At 48.0% G+C, this 18986-nt stretch overlaps 2 protein-coding genes across 6 annotated transcripts in view; one reads left to right on the forward strand and one right to left on the reverse strand.

The window, feature by feature from the left end:
• The window catches only part of SPAG17 (sperm associated antigen 17), a 328728-nt gene extending 317099 nt beyond the window's left edge, over positions 1–11629 (forward strand). The window contains exon 48 of one of the 2 annotated variants that reach the window (XM_050921082.1): positions 10828–11629. The gene's annotated coding sequence lies outside the window, so the exon portion shown is untranslated. The remainder of the gene's footprint in view (positions 1–10827) is intronic. The other variant, XM_050921091.1, reaches the window with a different exon arrangement.
• WDR3 (WD repeat domain 3) overlaps positions 1–18986 on the reverse strand; it is a 37357-nt gene that overhangs the window by 4300 nt on the left and 14071 nt on the right. For all 4 annotated transcript variants that reach the window (XM_050921181.1, XM_050921189.1, XM_050921172.1 and 1 more), the window contains 14 exons: positions 18528–18626; positions 17630–17860; positions 12259–12352; positions 9584–9685; positions 8619–8704; positions 7363–7498; positions 6365–6421; positions 5766–5866; positions 5170–5281; positions 4932–5066; positions 3319–3369; positions 2484–2549; positions 1439–1531; positions 828–875 (listed from right to left, as the gene is read on the reverse strand). In XM_050921181.1, the coding sequence (XP_050777138.1) occupies positions 828–875; positions 1439–1531; positions 2484–2549; positions 3319–3369; positions 4932–5066; positions 5170–5281; positions 5766–5866; positions 6365–6421; positions 7363–7498; positions 8619–8704; positions 9584–9685; positions 12259–12352; positions 17630–17860; positions 18528–18626 (1411 nt within the window). The remainder of the gene's footprint in view (positions 1–827; positions 876–1438; positions 1532–2483; positions 2550–3318; positions 3370–4931; positions 5067–5169; positions 5282–5765; positions 5867–6364; positions 6422–7362; positions 7499–8618; positions 8705–9583; positions 9686–12258; positions 12353–17629; positions 17861–18527; positions 18627–18986) is intronic.

Here is an 18986-nt window from a genome sequence, read left to right on the forward strand (position 1 = left end):
CGAAGTAGCAGGAGAAAAAAGGCAACTCTATCTGAGAGAGAGATTCAAGCACCGTTCGTTCACTGTACAGAGAGAATGAAGGAGTGACAAGGATTTCTACAGGGTGCCTAAAAAATTCATTAGTGTGTATGCAGAGACTTTATAGACTTGTTTAATATGGGAGGAACAAATCTGGCAATGTCATAACAACTGGAATATAAATGTACACACAAGCTCAGAATTTTTCATTTCTATGTACTATTATACACAAACACCCACTTTCTAGTATCTAGATGTGAAAACTGCTCTGAGCTGGCAGAACCCAGTGGGTTACACGAGCACTCAAATGCTGTAATAGTGACATTTTAGATCTACATGGAATTTCAATTAAAATATCTTGAGAAGCCTAAACAAAAATTCCACAATTTGAGTCCCACCAAGCTTTCCAAAATAAGTCTGTCTAAGGCAGAGCTCTAAATTCCACTCAGGGCCACCCCACCATGGCAAGAGCAGAAATGAGGCTGTAGGAACTGAAACTTCCATGGTCTCCTAAAGAAAAACTGGCTTCCAGCTACTGCTACATGGGTCACAGCAACACAGCAGACAGGTCTCCAGTAAGCAACAACTCTTCAACAGAGAGCAGATACTGCACCTGCCAAACCTACAGAGAATTTCTGGGCATGATCTGACCTGTCAAGTGCTCAGAGTCGAAAGTCTGGGCCCAGACTCAGAGCTTGCCATTACAACGTATTTTTGCTTCTTGAACTCATGAGCATGAATGGACAACCCATGACCCAGACTTCCAAGAGCAGACTGTGCACATCCCATGAATTGGGCATCCCACTTACTGAAATATTTCCATACGCCTGAAGGATGGGGTTGACAGGAAGGGGAACCTGGAGAAAGAGAACGGGTCAGAATAAGGCAGGTACATACACACGCACACAGTTTCCAGTAAGAGACATGCACACTGCCAGGCCCTCTCCTGGAAACTCCCCCAGCTCCCCCAACGCAGAGAGGCGGTTTTCTGTAGCCAGAGCAGTGTAATTCTCAGAACACACAGGGCATTTTGTCTTACACATCTCCATTCTTTCCCAGCCAGCCAGCCACCAGCCTCCCATATAACTAGCAATAATCGGATGAAGGTCAGAATGAACAGCTAGGCTGGATGATAGGAAAAACCTCCTGGCAGAGATTTCTATTAGGCAATAGAATAATCTCCCCAAGGGCAGAGGCAGAATCCCCAGTGCAGTCTGGGACACTAAAAACCAGGACAGAAAATGCACTGCTAATTGTGCACTAGGGAATGATGCTGCCCTTCTGCCAGGAGATGGATTTCACTGACCATCTCTAGCTGCCACAACTCTTTATTTGCCTGCTTAGCTTCTTCCCTGAGGTGATGGAGCTGGCTGGAGACATTCACACTCCACTGGGTATATCCATGCCCAGGTCTCTTCACCTCTTTCCCAGCAGCTTTACATATGGCCTGGTGCTCCTTCAGTTTTGCAGTCTCTTCTCTGTACAGCTCAATAGCTTCCATGATCCGCTCAGCCTGTGTAGGACAAAAGCAGCACATCAGTCACTGAAAGGCCCGGACAAAGCAGAGCTCATATTCTGATTGGGAGGAGCGGGAGGAGGGGATGCTGAGGTGATAAGAGCATTCCATGAGATTCCAAACATGGCACCACTGACTAGTTAGTATGTAGAAACCATGTGACCTGCACTAGCCAATTAATCAACATTCAGGATTCCCCAGCCTGCTGAGGTGCTGTGTTTCTCTCAAGATGCTCCTCTGACATCTTCAGGCAATTCCAGCCTGCTGGCCAGGAATAACGCCTCAAAGCACTCTCTCTTCAAGAGGAATACTGGGCTGGTCAGTTTTGACCATTAAGTTCTGTAGTTTTACTTGCTAAGGTAAGAGCAGCCAAGCCTCAGACTGATTGCTACAGGGGTCGGGGGGTTCCCCAGGACCCTCCCACAACATTGTACAATTGCCATGGGGCATGATGAGACATTTCCACCTTCTTCTGAAGTATCGGGGATTGGCCAGGAGCAGGATGCCTGACTAGCTAGACCTGCACACCCTGACCACGCACAGCAAAAATCTACACTTCTGGTGGATCATCCCATTACCACAGGGGCATGCCTGCGGAGCCAACTGGCTTAAACCAAAGAGTATGCAAAGCTTTTAATTCTGTGTTTACAAAAAGGAAATGAATTAATTCATCCCTGGTGCCTGCTGGCTGGGAGGGGTATGTACCAGAGAGGGAGATGGCCTTAGTACTTCTCTGGGAGGCACCAATCTGGCACATTTCTGGATGGACTCAAACTCCTTCTCCGAGCTGAGGAGGTGACACTGCTCTGCCTGATCAGGAAAGTCTACTTCGGTGCCCTACATCTCAAATGTCTACTCCTCAAAGCATGAGCCCTTCCAGGGAGTCTGCTGGCCTATCAGTAACACTGGAGAACCAAGAAAAGAACTAGCAACACTCACACCAACTTACCGCTTTGACAGTTTCAATGGTCTTCTTTCCTGCTAATCCAGTCTCTCCCTGGGTCTCGCCAGCCACCTACAAGACACAAGACATGTCTCAAGCTACAGTCCTTCCCACACAGCAGCTAATGCAGCCCCCAGGCAGCTCAAACCCCTTCTACAGTCAACATCCCTGATGCATATTAAAGCTCAATGCCTTCCCCATCCTCTCATGTTCTTGGCTTTCCATGAAGTTCCCTGTATTGGTGCTTTACACTGGTAATGGATTGATATAGAAATAAACTGCTTTCACCCCAGAGTCCGAAAGCACCACATTAGTATTAACCCCCATGGCCCCGTGAGGCAGGTGACTTTCTGGATAGGGAAAGACAGGCGAAGAGAAAGCTAACCAAGGTCGCACAGTGAGGCCGTGACCAAGTCAGCAAAAGAACTCAAGCCTCCCTCCCTAGGCACTAAACACGTTGCTTTCCATCCATCTCACGTAACAAAGGCATTGAAGAGACAACCCTTGGACACTGCTGACCCAGCATGGACTTGACCTGGTGATGTATGAAATGGAGAGAAGGCAGGGATTGGGATTCACAGACTGTAGTTACTATATTGGAATAAGGCCAGGACCCCTCGCTCTTGCGAAAAGGGCCCAGAACTCCTTAATGAGTGCCTTGGCTTTCTGTCTCCTGTAAGCCAGCATCTCCAGTGGCAGGCTCCCTAAGCTCCACACTGGGCCAGTACCGGCGAACTACATCCCCCTAGCGCTCCTTACAAGTCTCTCAAGTACGGATCCAGACTAGCTTATGAGCATTTTAGTCTGATTAATATTCTGCTGGTCTGGCAGCTCTACTCACCACAGGCTGCTCTTCCTTGGCCACACTCTCCTCGTATTCAGCTTCCCTTTGCTGCAGCGAAGGAGAAAGCAATACGTTAACATGGGCAGGTAGCGCGGGCAAAACAATGAGAATGAAAGTATTCAGCTTCCTCCTGGGAAAGCCGTGGCCTCGTGTGAACCTTGCTGCCCAATCTCAAAACTGGGACACCGCTGGCAGGGAGCCCAATGCAGGTTCCCAGGTTTATTTTCCTCCAGTGGCCCAACATGAACTCAGGAGGCCAACACCGTGGGTTTGACTTGCACTATCACACCAGGGCTCACCACCGCAGGGCTGAGTGAGTGACAGCTCCAGCATCTGCTAGGCAGGCAGGGGAACAAGTCTGCAGGCTGCGCACACAGGGGCAACCCAGGGAGATCGCTAGTATCAGCTAGTCAACCTGAAATGAAGACAATCCAGATACAGCGGCTCCCTCCTGAGACACAGCCCAGCATGAACAAGACTGGGAACATCCTGACATCAGCCCTTCCTGCAGGAAGGAGCAGTCCCCGCAGGGCCTGACTGGCACCTCTCACACTAGTATGGCCCCAGCACTGTTTAATTCATCCTCTGGTGCCCAGAGCTGTGGCTCTCCCACTGAAGGGCCAACTCACTGCTCCTGAGAGCATGCAAGAGATGTATGATAACCTCCCCTAAGAAAAAGGCATCTACCTCCCTCTGGCAGGCTTATCCATCATCCTACAGCCACCAGCATTTCTAATGAGCCAGTCTGGGGATATCGAGGTGCTGTATAAGGGTCACAGCAAAATCCCCACAGAAAAGTCAGGCCAGACATCACAGACTTTCACGTTTCCTTCTCTGCACATGCTGCCAGGCATGCTCTCCTGCACTGGCTCTTTGGGGAGTGCTTTGATGAAGAAGTGAACTCTGACGCACAAGTTCAAGAGGCAAGGTAGGCCTCTGCCAGCTCCCCTGAGCCATGGGCCTACTATTGAGAAGGTGCTGCCTTCAAGTCTCTCAGTCCTGGGTCTGTTAGTTGTGGAGATGACCACAGCAGCCAGGGCAGGCCCAGGCAGAGAGATTGCACAAGTCTCTCATACTAAGGAACAGAGCAACCTGTGCACACTACAGCTAATTAACGAACTCCCCATCACTGTCACTGATGGAAAGTGCCCCAAACACCACAGAGGGCAGACAGTTAAGCAGGGCCTGCAGAGCTTAGAAAGACCTGAAGGGAAAAACAAAAGGAGAAGATGCAGCCAGCACTCCTGGGGAAAACAAAACGTCTCTTTGGAGGGAAAGCTGGGGAGCAGCATAGCAGAGAGCAGGTTAGCAAGGGGTTTGCAATGCAATATAGCAGAGAAAGAGAAAAGAAAAGACGGCCAATGCAATCCTGAGCCACCTGAAGATAATGCTGGAGACAACTATGCCTCTCTCTGCAATACTAGCAATCTCCCTGGAATACTACCGTCACCTCTGGGCATCTTACTCCCAGACACAGGTAAACAGTGAACTGAGATCTCTTAGGTGCTGTGTAAGATCCTCAGAAGATTAAGGCGCATTTAGTGGCTGAGGAGAAACTGAGGTGGAATTGTCTCTGGTAGGAGACCACAAGAAAAGGCTAATGCTCTTACCATCTCCCTCTCCTCTTCCAGGATAAGTGGCTCCCTCGTCCTTTCCCAAAGGCGCAGGGATTTATCATGCGATGAAGACACAATGTAGTCTCCATTCGGACTGAGTGCCAAGCACCACACCTCCTGGTGGTGTCCCTACAGGTCAGAGCAAAGAGGTGAGACATGACCACCACCAATGCTTCCAGGCATTAGGGGAAATAGCTGCCCAGGCCCGAGTCACTCTCTGAAACCCCTTTACCTCCAGGGTCTGGATGTGCTCAAACTTATCCGCATCCCACTGCTTAATCTTGTGGTCCTTCCCAGCTGTGAAGAAGAGATGGGACTTGTGCACAAACTGGAGGGTCATCACACTGGAGAGTGAGAGAAAGGGATCGCCATCACATAGGTAAGAAAGGAGACAGTAAAATATCTGAAGCCAACACCCTTTCTACAGCAGCCTCCTCTCTGCCTGCCCCGTGGCAGCACTCCCTGGGCATTGCAGGGACTCCAGGAGGTAGGGGGAAGAGATTTACCAGACTACGACATCAACTGTACCAGCCTCTGCTGCTTTCCGCTCTCCTGCATGCTCTACCCCAGTGGAGCTCAGCCAAGCTCCATAGCAGGGCATGAACACCAAACAATGCGCTGAGGAAGCAGGGGGAGCCAGGAGCACCACCATTTGCTCAGGAAGGTGTGCCTGTCCGCTCTGGTGCCTATGCAGTGCCACACACAGGAGGCCAGGGGCCCACATCCCACCCCCGCAGGAGCACTGGAGAAACTTCGCCGTCATGACAAAGATCATGGATCGCACTCCTGTGGGTGAGGAGTCTGCAGCCCCCACACACCAGGGCCTACCTGTCATCATGAGCAAAGAGAGATCGGTGACAGTCGCCGAAGTCCAAGCCCCAGATCTTCACATTCCTATCAGCAGAGCCAGTTGCAATTAAGGCTCCGTCCTACACCAAGCAAGGCAGAGAGAAAGGGCATGACTGACTGGCTGACAGACCCAGAAGGGATTACAGTGACCTCTCAGCTGGCCGTTAGAACTGAACAGTATATGACTAATGAACAAGGGCCAAAGAAACAAGTCTCCATCCACCAGGACAGGACGTACAGCTGTATTACATCCCATAGCAGCCAATGGGGGGCTGGGAAATGTTGAGGTGAACTCTACAGAAACTTTCCCCCACCCAAAATTCACTTGTGGGTTCTTGTCATGACCTAATCCCACAATCCTTTGCAGCCAGCAAAGGATTGTAGAATGGGTGAGGGTTAGTTTGGGTCCTATCAAGTTCAGGTTGGTAGTTGGGTGGTTTTTAAGTCCAGCTGAGAATCACCGTTCTAGAGGGCCCTGCCTAGCTCTAGTCCCAAGCAAGGCTGTGGTCAGTTTTTAAGGCCACAAGCATTGGCAGAATTCCTGAAGATCTTTTGTGAGCAGCCCCCACTTCACTCACATAGGAGATATCCATACAGAGCACCGGCAGCTTGTGTCCATATAGAGACAGGAAAAACTGGAAAGAAATAGGAAATGGATCTAGTTAGAAATGCTGGGCACAGTACTTTGAAAGCCTGCTGCTCTGCCCTGGAATCCCCTACATTCAGAGATGCCTGCGCTTCCAAACACCTTTACAGTGAACGTTAGCAGCTGGCCTATGATTACAGGGAAGATGGCAGGCAGCTGATACTGTTAGGAACAATACCCAAGATCACTGACAGATTAGAGAAGAGAAAGCGCCTGTCGCTTGGCTTTGTGTATCTGTCAGCATTTTATGTGCAGCTCCTAAGCATCATATGCTGGTCTGTTTCACTGACTAGCCCAAGGACCATCTGACTGGCAGGCAGTATTCACAGGAAGGAGGCCTACTCTCACATGCAGGGAGGCTCTCCCTCTGCCATTGGCTTCAGAGTTTGGTGCTTGTGTGTTAATTGGAGGAGAGCTGTCGAACAGGTGTCTAGCCCCATCCCCAAATCTCTTCACAGACATAGGGAGGAGGAGCAAGGGAAAGATGGGAAGGCGGCCCACAAGGCTCCTGCACTGAGTGGGGAGGGAACCACCACCACTGGCCTTGCCCTCCAGTGCAGCAGGACGCCTGTAGCCAGGGGAAGGCCTCCTTCTCTCCCCCCTCCCGCCCCTGTTTAAACGATTTCCCATTGAATTCTGGCCAGCGTTTGGTGGGATTTTGGTCAGTAAATAGGGACCAGACCCAGAAGTCAGCAGGCTTCCCCATTTGTTATTACTGACCACCTAATTAACACACGCCCCTCCAACTCTCCCCAGCCTTACATTACTGCTTCAGACACCATTCCCATGTAGTAACAGCGACTGCACCAGGTAAGCCAGCAGCTCTGCTCCAGCAACCAACCTACACCTGTCCCGTCAGCCCCCTCTCCTCATTGCCCCCCTCACCAACTCTCACCCTAACCCCTCCATCCAGCCCAGGCAAGAGGCCACCTTGAGCGTGTCTGTGTAGAAGATTTTCACAGTGCAATCCAATAAGGAGACGGCCAGCAGCTTCTGGTTGGGGCTGTAACGCACACAGAGAACGTCCTCATCCAGCTGCAAGATGCGTATCTGCTTCATGGAGAGCCTGGCAATGGCCAAGAGGAAAATAGCATCATTGTCCTTACACGCAGAGCGCCAAGGGTGTAAACACAAACTCACAAGCTTATTCCAATGCACAGCCACCTTCCTTGGCTCTTGGAATGAAGCAGGACTGAAATGAGCCGGGAGCCGTGCACATATGGTTTTCACTGCCCAATCTACCACTCACCTATAGGGAGAATCTGACTGAGAAGAAGTTAGAGGGAAGCTTGAAATCAGTGACCCAAAAGTGACCTGAATTCAGCATGGCAGGGAATAGATTCACAGAATGCAGCAAGCAGTACAAGGCCACTCTATCTCAGTTTGGGAAATTAAGAGAGTAAGACGCAATGAAATGAAGCAATTAAAATGTGGAGGAGGGCTGGGGAATCCCACGAAAGATCGTGAGTAAGACTCAGCAAATCCACAAATCCTCAGCAACACAAGGCTGCAAAGGCAATGGAAGCAGGGCTGGCCGGAAAACAACAATTCTGCTTCACGAAAAGTTTGGGTCTTTCAAAATCTTGGTTTCACTCCGACGCAGAATGAAAAAAGAATGTGCAAAATTTCTCCTGAACAAATGAGAGACCCCTCATCAGAACACCTGATTGCCTGGTAAGGGCACTCACCTAGGAAGTGGGGAAACCCAGGATCAGATCTTGCGCTGCCTGATTTGGAGCAGGGACTTTGAGTGACTCCCTTTATAACCTGGCGGTTAGGTAATAAAAACCTGGGTCTCCCACATGCCAGGTGAGAGTGCTCTAAACACTAGGCTGCAGAGTGAATCACTCAGATACTGTCTCACTCGGTACCATCCTGGACCAGACAAACCTTCCCAATGAAGAAGTTTGTCAGAACAGATACTTGTTTCCACCAAACATTTCAGTTTAGTCAACAAACGTTGCTCAATTCTAGCTGGAAGGCACTAGAGCTGTGGTGAGAATCCTGCATTCAGCTCCATTAACTGCCAGCAGCATGTGGGCTCAGACCTTTGTTCTGTCTCTGTCACACAAACACGCGCACACACACACAGAGCATGTGTTACCAAAGGCATCCAGGAACAAAACTAAGGCCAAACCATCAAGCAGGGAGAAGGAATGCAGCCTCCAGAGAGGCTTTTTTCTCACCTCTTTTGTGTGCCATTCTCATCCTTCACCAGCTCAAAATCCCAAAACTTGACACATTTATCAGCACCTCCTGTTACAAAGCCACGCTGAAGGAGAAAGAAGTTAAAAATTAAAGCAAGCAAGAGCACTTTCACTGCAATCAGGAAGAATAATACACCCAAAGCAAAGTCCATATACTTGAGGAGCCTTTAGCTCTTAAGTTCCAGACAAGAACTTAAGTTCATAAGACCTTAAGACCCAGCCTAGATCTTAAGTTCCTATGGCATGAAGGTTAAGAGCAGGTTACACTGACCATTGGTTCAGTGGGAACAGAGAACTTTTATTTACTGTGCAGAAGACACAAACACATTTGGATTTAAAAGGCTTTGTCAGACGGGATTTTTTCAGGAGGAATGAACTTAAGATGGTGGAGTGGGCAGGATAAATCAAGATGTAGCCTGTACCAGCAGGTTGTCTGGTATATTGACAACCTTCTGGAGCAACAAGGGTCAACTTGACTGATCTGCTGTAGATAGCAGATGTGTGTGTATGCTCGCTGTGTAGGATGAAAACCCACGTGACCGTATCATTGCACTTAGAACACCGTATCAACCACACAGAAATGGTCTGCTTGTAGAATCGCATTTCCAGCGGGCATATTTACACTACTGGAATCAGTTATAAAGTTTTCCTAGTGCTCTGCAGATGAGAAGTGTTCCAGAAAGGCAATGAGCTGTCACTGTTTTGGTAACACAGAAAATGACATCCCACGCTGTAACAGCAGAGGGCTGCTGGTGTATTACCAAGACAGGTTCAGGTGTGCAGAACTGAACAGCAGCATATTTTATAATGCCAAACAAAAGTGCAAAGGTGATAAACACCTCCCACATCAAACCCCTAAAATGCCAACTTCTGCATCGTCAAAGCCACCCCTTAGACACAGGCTTCCTGAGAGCAGCACAGACCTACCACTAAAAGAAAGTTACCTGGTCTGGTGAAAGGGAGATGGACCACAGGGCCCCATCGTGCGCTGCAAGTGTCTCCAGCAGACTCCCAGAGGCCAAATCATACAGCTGCAGCTTCCCTGTCTGGGGACACAAATTACCAAAGAGCAAGTTAGCAACTCTACTCTGTCTCCAGTACATGCCAAGACAGATTGAACAGGTCAAAAGCCCAGTCCGCAGGCCTGAGTTGCAAACAAGGTGTGATAACTTGAAGCACAGAGTCCCAGAGACAGAAGGATTTGTGATTAAAGGAGCAAGGATCCCAGTAGGGAACAAGACAGCCAGCAGCAGCGGAGCCCAGCTAAGTTGAAGAGACATAACAGGGAGGTGGAACATGGGAGTTCTCAGACCAAACCAAGTGTGAGAGGAGCATCTTGGTGTCAAGCCAGAATCCTACTGGCAGCCAGGAGGAATGCACCAGCTCTGTCCAGGGACTCAGCACAGAGGACACATTTCTGGCCTGCAGCATCCCCAGCTGTCCCTGGCCTGGAATCTCTACATGCATCTCCACTGATACACCTCACTCCTGACCTGCTGCACCCCTGTCTCTGGCCCTCAAAGCATTCGACGGCCACTAGACACAGCCAATCACATTTTCAAAAACATCCCACCATTGCTAACACCGGCCAGCTCAACCCCCACAAGCTACACCTAGGGCAGAAAGGGCACCAGCTGCCACAGGCACTTTCAGCACTAAGCCAATCAGACATGCTCTGAAGAGGGCTACAGGGCAGTGGAAGATCACCAGGGACAGCCCATTTCATTAAAGCTGCCAGCACTGCTAACATAAGTGGAGCTAAACCAGCACTAGCAATGGTGGAAGTTTTTAGGAAGGTTCCCTAGCCCAGTGGTTTTCAAACTTTTTTTCTGGTGACAAAGTTGAAGAAAATTGTTGATGCCCACGACCCAGAGCTAAGGATGAGGGTGTGACGTTGCGCTCTATATCATTTTATAAAAATATGCTAATGAGTGAATATAATGTAACTGGAATAAGCCTCATGCAAAAGGTCTCTTGTAAGGTATCATTACAAAGCTTATAATCTATTGAGTGTGGTCATCCTAGTTGTATAAATGTATCACTCTTGTATCTGAAACTAGGAATATAAAATATAACTCTGAGGGCCTACTGTGATTATGCAAAGTGTGGGCCATTAATGGTTGTTTGGAATCTTCATGGCTCCCATCAGCCAGGACAATTGACTGTGGATGGCTCTGTTTGCACGCAGGCCTTCCTGTGAGTCAGGCTGGGAGGAATGAAGGCTTGGGGTCTTAGAATGACATGTAATCATGTCACCTGAACTGGAATCCATCTTTAATCTACTGCTTTTCCATTGATAAGTAGGGGGTGAGAACCAAGAGGAACAAAGGATTCCCACCTTATGCAAAAGATAGATAAATGGGTGGAACAGAACAAAGGGGAGAGCCATCATGAAGAATCCCCTGGCTACTACCTGAGCTGGAACAAGAGCTGTATCAGGGGAAAGAATTGTGTCCAGTCCGAGGAAAAAACTTACTGAAGCATCTCTAAGGGTGAGATTATCTATATTCAGTTTGATTAGACAGACATAGATTTGGTGTTTTATTTTATTTTGCTTGGTGACTTACTTTGTTCTGTCTGTTACTACTTGGAATCACTTAAATCCTACTTTCTGTATTTAATAAAATCACTTTTTACTTATTAATTAATTCAGAGTCTGTGTTAATACCTGGGTAGGCAAACAGCTGTGCGCATCTCTCTATCACTGTTCCAGAGGGCGAACAATTTATGAGTTTACCCTGCATAAGCTTTATACAGGGTAAAACGGATTTATTTGGGTTTAGATCCCATTGGGAGTTGGGCATCTGAGTGTTAAAGACAAGAACACCTCTGTTAGCTGCTTTCAGGTAAGCCTACAGCTGTTAGGGGACATGATTCAGACCTGGGTCTGCGTTTGCAGCAGGCTAGTGAGTCTGGTTCAAACCAGGCAGGGCACTGAAGTCCTAAGCTGACGGGGCAGGAAAGCAGGGGCAGAAGTAGTCTGGGCACATCAGGTGGCAGCTCTCAAGGGGGGTTCTGTGATCCAACCTGTCACAAGGGGTTTGGGGTGTGGGAGGGGCTCAGGACTGGGGCAGAGGGTTGGGGTGTGGGCTGTGGGAATGAGGGGTTTGGGGTGTGGGAGGGGCTCTGGGTTTGGGGGGCTCATGGCTGGGGGGGGTTGGGAAGTGGAAGGGAGTCAGAACTGGGGAGGGAGGCTGCGGTGTGGGGAGGGGTCAGGGATCTGAGCTGGGGGTGCAGGCTCTGGGGTGAAGCCAGGGAGGGGCTTGGGGTGCAGGAAGGGGCTCCAGGTTTGGGAGGGGCTCAGGGCTGGGGCGCGGTCTTACCTCAGGCAGCTCCCGGTCAATGATGCAGCGGGGGTGGTACAGCAAGCTTCCTTCTGGGAAGTTGCCAATGGGAGTGCAGAGCTGGTGCTTGGGGCGGGGGCAGTGTGCGAAGCCCTGTGGCCCCCCCACGTAGGAGCTGGACCTGCTGCTGGCTGCTTCCAGGGCGCAGTGCAGTGTCAGAACAGACAGGGACTAGCCTGCCTTAGCCGGGGAGCACCACCTGGTCGGCGGTGCTAACCAGAGCCACCGTGACCCAGTGCTGGGTCGCAACCCACAGTTTGAAAACCACCGGTTACCTTAGTTCCTATGATGACCTGCCGATCTCCCGGGACAAAGAGTGAGCAGAGCGCATACTCGCACGCCATGGTCCGGATACACTGCAGGGTCGACCTGTGGGCATAAGCAGCATGTGAGATTCCATCATTGTGTATAGACCTTGCCCCTTTAAATGAGCTGTGTTGCTAAAAGGCCTTTCACAGCAACTGCCTCTCTCTCATGCACTGTACAGGAGGCCAGAGATTACAGCACCATTCAGGGGGACAAATCCATCTCAGAGCCTGGCCCTCCAGTTCGAATGCTACTACCTCAGCACTACACTGAAAAGGTTTCCCCGAAAGCCAACTGGGCACACAGTCAGCCCCTGGTTCATTCTTGTCAAGAGGGAAGGAGAGGAGCTCATGGCAGCAACGGACTACTTCAGCCAGCAAGGACTATCACACTGTGGGGTATTATGAGCCTGGCAGGCCACATGCTGAGCCCAGCAGGCTTGTGAGAGATTGCATTGGCTGGGGTAGGGCAAGTACCACCTAGAATCAAAGCATCAGTGCACAGTTTAGCCCACAGGAAAGTTAACTGCCCACTCAGAAACCTCTAAGATGCTAGATCCAAACAGAAAATCTACGGGATCCCCAAACCTCCTCCCTACATCAGAGAGAGAACAGGGAGGCTGCTACCTCTCACTCACAAAATAACTGAAAACAGCTGGCTCAGGGAGGAGGAGGGAGCAAGACGGGAGGAGTTCTCAGAGGATAGCAATGTCCCAGGGGAGTAGCGTTTGAGGACTCAGTAACAGTGAGGGAGCTCTGCGATAGCATCGTGGGTCAGAACAGTGACCCAGGTAGTCCAATGTCCTATCTCCAACAGCGGTTGGCATCAGATGCTTCAGAGAAGATACAAGAAAACCCAAAGCTATGTCCATGGGTGAAGTTTCTCCCTAGCCCCACACAGTTAGTGGTTGGTTTGTCAGAAAACACAGGATTAGAATCCCACATGGAAAAAGAATCAGCATGTACGATTTCTTTCACCCCACAACTGGCAGGTACTCTACAAGAAAGAGCTGCAATGAGAGGAAAATGGCACATGAGCAACACCACTGCTAGCTCTTCCTCTGCCTGCACCTCTTGGAACACTCCATGAGACAGGCATCCTGACCCTGGAGACTTCCACACAAGTTCTGGTGTCGACTTGCTGGGAATGCAGCCTACATATCCCCACCAAAGAAAGCCAGACAGGGAGAACCACCTGGTATGAGAAGTGTCTGTTGGTGGAGTCCCTCAGGACGCTGGTAAAAGAGCTGCAGGAGGTGGCAAGGACTTCATAAACAGGACGCACATGGAGACATTCAGGATGGAGGATGCTAGCCAACCTCAGATAAATACAGCACACCAGAGGAGGAAAGAGAACTGGCTATTCTGCAGGAAGGAGACTGATCAAGCCCACATCAGAAATGCAACAGAAAGACTCCTGAGGTTCATCCGTCCCTCTGACCACTACCCCATGCTGCTCATCCATCTGGGCCCTAATGATACTGCCAGGTAAGTCCCTGGGCAGATCAGTTGTGATTACAGGGCTTTGGGAGCAAGGGTGAAGGAGATGGGGTCCCAGGCGTTGTTCTTGTACTTCCTCCTAGTTGAGGGTAAAGGCCCAGGCCTGGACATGCACAGTCTGGAGATGAATGCATGGCTATGTAGGTGGTGTTGAGGGGAGGGCTTCGGCTTCTTTTGCCATTGGATGCTGTTCTGGGGAGAAGGACTGCTGGGAAGAGATGCGGTGCATCTGACCCAAGAAGGGAAGAGCATCTCCGCACGCTGACTCACCAACATAGTAAGGAAGCCTTTAAACTAGGTTCAAAGGGGGCAGGTGACAACTGCCCACAGGTGAGCATAAAGAAGGGCAACCTTAAGAGGGCTAGATGTTGCAGGGGGAAACATAAAAAATTACAATATAGTCACAGGAGCAACAAGAGGGAAATCAGCGAGGGAATCAGCTCAACATCTTAGATGTCCTTACACAAATGCAAGGAGTATTGGGAATAAACAGAAAGAACTGCAAGTATTAATACATTACCTAAATTATGACTTAATAGCATCACAGCGACTTGGTGGGATAAATCTGATCACTGCAATACTGGTATAGAAGGGTACAGCATGTTCAGGAAGGACAGACGGGGGGAAAAAAGGGAAGAAGATGTTAATTATACATCAAGAATATATACACATGTTCTGAGGTCCAGAAGGAGGTGAGAGGCAGTTTCTGGGTAAAAATAAATGGGGATAACAAGTAAGGGTGACAAAGGGCTCTACTTTAGACGATCAAATCTGGAAGAAGTGGATGAGGTATATCTAGAACAAACAGAAATATCCAAAACACGAGATCTGGTAGTAATGAGGGATTTTAACTACCCAGACATCTGTTAGAGAAGTAATATGACAAAACACAAAATCTCCAAACTGTGCATGGAATGTATAGGGGGCAACTTTTTGTTTCAGAAAACGGAAGTAATAACCAGAAGGGCAACCATTTTAGACTTGATTCTGACCAACAGCGAGGAACTGATTGCGAATCTGAAGACGGAAGCCAGTTTCAGTGAAAATGATAGTGAAATATAGGTTATATCATTCCAAGGCAAGGAATAAGTGAGAGCAGCAGAATAAAGACAAAGCGGACTTGAACAGCCTCAGAGAACAGGTAGGTAGGATGCCATGGGAAGAAAATCTAAATGATAACAGAGTTCGGAAGATAGCAGTTTCTCAAGGAAACAATATTAAAGGCACAACTGCAAACTCTCCCAATGCAAAGGATAGATAGGAAGAATAGTAAGAGGCCAACAGGGCTCCACCAATGACCTAAATATAAAAAAGGAATCCCACAAAATGTGGAAACCTGGATGAATTGACAAGGAGTAGTACAAAATGAATGGCACAAGCATGCAGGGACAAAATCAGAAAGTCTAAGGAACAAAATGAGTTACACCAAGCAAGGGACATAAAAGGCAATAAGAGGAGGTTCCTTAACTACATTAGGAACAAGAGAAAGATGAAATAAAGTTTAGGTCCCCTACTTAGCAGGGCAGGAGAACTAATAACTGATGGCATTAAAAAGACTGAGGTGTTTAATGCCTATTTTGCTTCACACGTCACTAAAAAGATTAATGGTGACCAGATTTTCAACACAATAAATATTAACAACAAGAGGAAAGGAACGCAGACCAAAATAGGAAAAGAATACATTAAAAATATTTAGAACATAAGAATGGCCATATGGATTAGACCAATGGTCCATCTAGTCCAGCATGCTGTTTTAGATAAGTAAGATGTATTCAAGTCAACAGTGCCAGATGAAATTCAGCATAGGATACTTAAGGAACTAGCTGAACCAATCTCAGAACTGTTAGCAGTTATCTCTGAGAATTCATGGAGGACAGACGGATGTGGTCGCTGAGTACCGGAGAAGGGCCAATATAGTACTTATATTTAAAAGGGGATCCAGGGAATTATAGACCAGTCAGCCTAAGTTCAAGAGCTGGAAAGATATCAGAACCTTCCTCAAAGGTTTAAAGGTCAGGCTTGACAAAGGCCTGGCTGGGATGATTTAGTTGGGAATTGGTCCTGCTTTGAGCAGGGGGTTGGACTAGATGACCTCCTGAGGTCCCTTCCAACTCTGATATTCTATGATTCTATGAATGAATTATTAAACAATCAAACTTGTAAGCACTTACAGAATAATAGGGTTATAAAGAATAGCCAGCATGGATTTATCAAGAATAAATCATTCCAAACCACCCTAATTTCCTTCCCTGACAGGGTTACTGGCCTAGTGGATAGGGGGAAGCTATAGACATAACAAAACTGGATTTTAGTAATGCCTTTGATACAGTCCCACATGACATTCTCACAAGCAGAGTAGTGACATGTGATCTAGATGAAATTAGCATAAGGTGGGTGCAAAACTGATCGGGCGAGGGAAGCTAATGATCCAACCAACAGACCAAATTCAGTGATGGATCCTGGTCATGTGCCACATGATGCATGTTGTGCATATGCTAAGAAAAATATTGAAAGACTGTACTCAGAGTAGTTACCAGTGGTTGGCTTTGAGACAGAGAGTATCTAGTGGAGTCCCACAGGGGTCAGTCCTATTCAATATTTTCATTAATGACTTGGATAATGGAGTAGAGTGAATGCCTATAAAATTTGCAGATGACACCAAACTGGGAGGGGTTGCAAGCATTTTGGAGGACAGGTTAGAATTCAAAACAACGTTAACAAATTAGAGAATTGGTCTTAAATCAACAAGATGGAATTCAATTAAGTACAAAATACTACACTTAGGAAGGAAAAATCAAAAGGGGGAATAACTGGCGAGGTGGCAGTATGGTTGAAAAGGATCTGAGAGTTATAGTGGTTCACAAATTAAATATGAGCCAACAATGTGATGCAGATGCGAAAAAGGCTAATGTCATTCTGGGATGTATTAACAGGAGTGTTGTATGTAAGATTCGAGAGCTAACTGTCCCCTCTACTCGACCTCAGCTGAGGCCTCAGCTGGGGTACTCTGTCTAGTTCTGGGCATCACACTTCAGGAAAGATGTGGATAAACTGGAAAGAGTCCAGAAGAGAGAAATGAAAGTAATAAAAGGTTTAGACCTGAGCTATGAGAAAAGGTTAGAAAAAGCAGCATGTTTTGTCGTGAGAAAAGACGACTAAAGGAGGAACTGATAACAGTCTTCAGATATGTCAAGGGCTGTTATAAATTAAAGATGGTGACCAATTGCTCTCCATATCCACTGAAGGTAGGACAAGAGGTAATGGGCTTAATCTGCAGCAAGGGAGATTTAGGTTAAATATTAAAAAATAACAACTTTCTAACGATAAAGGTTAGTAGGTTGTGGAACAAGCTTGCAAGGGAGATTGTGGAATCCTCATCACTGGAGGTTTTCGAGAACAGGCTGGACAAACACTTGTCAGAGATGGTCTAGGTTTACTTGGTCCTGACTCAATGCAAGAGGCTGGACTTGATGACCTCTTGAGGTGACTTCTAGCCCTACATTTCTTTGATTCCATGACTGTGGATGTCCTCAATATCCAGAGAGCTGTCCTTTTATATACCCCATTAAACTCTTAGCCTCAATGATATCTAGTGGTAATGAATTCCCTGGGTTAGTAATGCATTTTTAATTTTGTCTTTCAGTTTCACGAAAGAAGCATCCCCTTGTCCTTGTATAATGAGAAAGAGTAAACAGAGTGCCTCATCTACCTTCTCTATTCCATTCATCACTTTGTATTCCCTGGGATCATTCCCCTCTCCATTTCCCATTCTCCCCTCTAACCTGAACAGCCCCAACCTTTGAGGCAGACTAAGAGGAATTTACAGAATCAGAACACACACCTGTTCCAGATCTTAACAGATTCAGCAGCAGCCGAGAGGACAGCAATGTTGTCGGAGCTAAAAGCCAGTGTCCTGACATCACTGCGGTGACCTCCAATGGTTATCTTGGATGCACGGACAACTTGGGGGACCTGTGCTGATGGTTTCAGGATGTAGGACTCGATGGTGTTGTTCTGGAGCAGTAAGGTGGCCTTCAGCTCCCCTTTCGGACACAGAATCAAGTCAAACGACCTGTTTAAATGGACAGAGAAGTCAGGGTCATAACTAGGAGAAACAAGATGAAATAAACTAGAGGAAAACACCAAGAACAACTTCTTGATAGGGGAGGCAGTCTGCAGTGGAATAGTCTAACAAAGGCAACAGTAGAAGCCCCATTGGACCTGTCATTTAAAACTAGATGAGGCAAGCCCCTCCAGCAGGAGTTCTCAAACTGGGGGTTGGGACCCCTCAGGAGGTCGAGAGGTTATTATATGGGGGGTCACGAGCTGTCACCCTCCACCCCAAACGTCGCTTTGCCTCCAGCATTTATAATGGTGTTAAATATATTAAAAAGTGTTTTTAATGGGGGTGGGGGAGAGGGAGAGAAAGAAATCGCACTCAGAGGCTTGCTATGTGAAAGGGGTCACCAGTACAAAAGTTTGAGAATCACTGCCCTAGAGAATCCCTTGCAGGGAACAATCTTAATGGAAGGGGTGTGAAGACACTGTAGGGATATGGGGTGGAGGTTGACTAGCTGGGATCCTGCAGGCCTTTCCCCAGCTCTAAGTTCTATGGCCTCTCAGCTTCTCATCTTTGGAGATGAGCCACCTTTGTACAATACAAACTCTCCCCAGGTCACGGCTCCCTCAGTGGGTACGTGAGCTGCATCAATGACCCCAGAACAGGGCTTTGCACTCACTTGATTTTAGCAGAAGCTTTGATGCTAGTGACTCGCTGAATCTCTTCTTGCAGACTCATCTCAACGCTTCCTTCAGGCTCCTCCTCCTCAGACTTCAGTCTAGAAAAAAGTCAGACAACCACTGGGAATCAGTGTACTGGGCACTGCCAGTCCAGTCATAGGCTAACACGGGACAGAAATGTACAGACACATTCACCCCCCAACCCCCAAAAATTAACACACTGCAACTCCTCTACGAATGAAACTAGCTGGACCCTTATCCAGCAATGACACAGAGGTGCCGTTCTAATGGAGGTACAACGCTCTTCAGTGTAGACCTTGAGGGCCAGGAATGCTGCTGGCAGTCTTGAAGAACTTAAGAGATCCCAGGACTCTTGTTGCAAAGTTAGAGAATAATGATCCTAGACTGTCTTATTAATATGCCTATCAAACCACACCCTGCTATGAGAACTATTCAGT

The sequence above is a fragment of the Gopherus flavomarginatus genome, chromosome 1 (assembly GCF_025201925.1).
Source record: "Gopherus flavomarginatus isolate rGopFla2 chromosome 1, rGopFla2.mat.asm, whole genome shotgun sequence".
NCBI lineage: Eukaryota > Metazoa > Chordata > Testudines > Testudinidae > Gopherus > Gopherus flavomarginatus.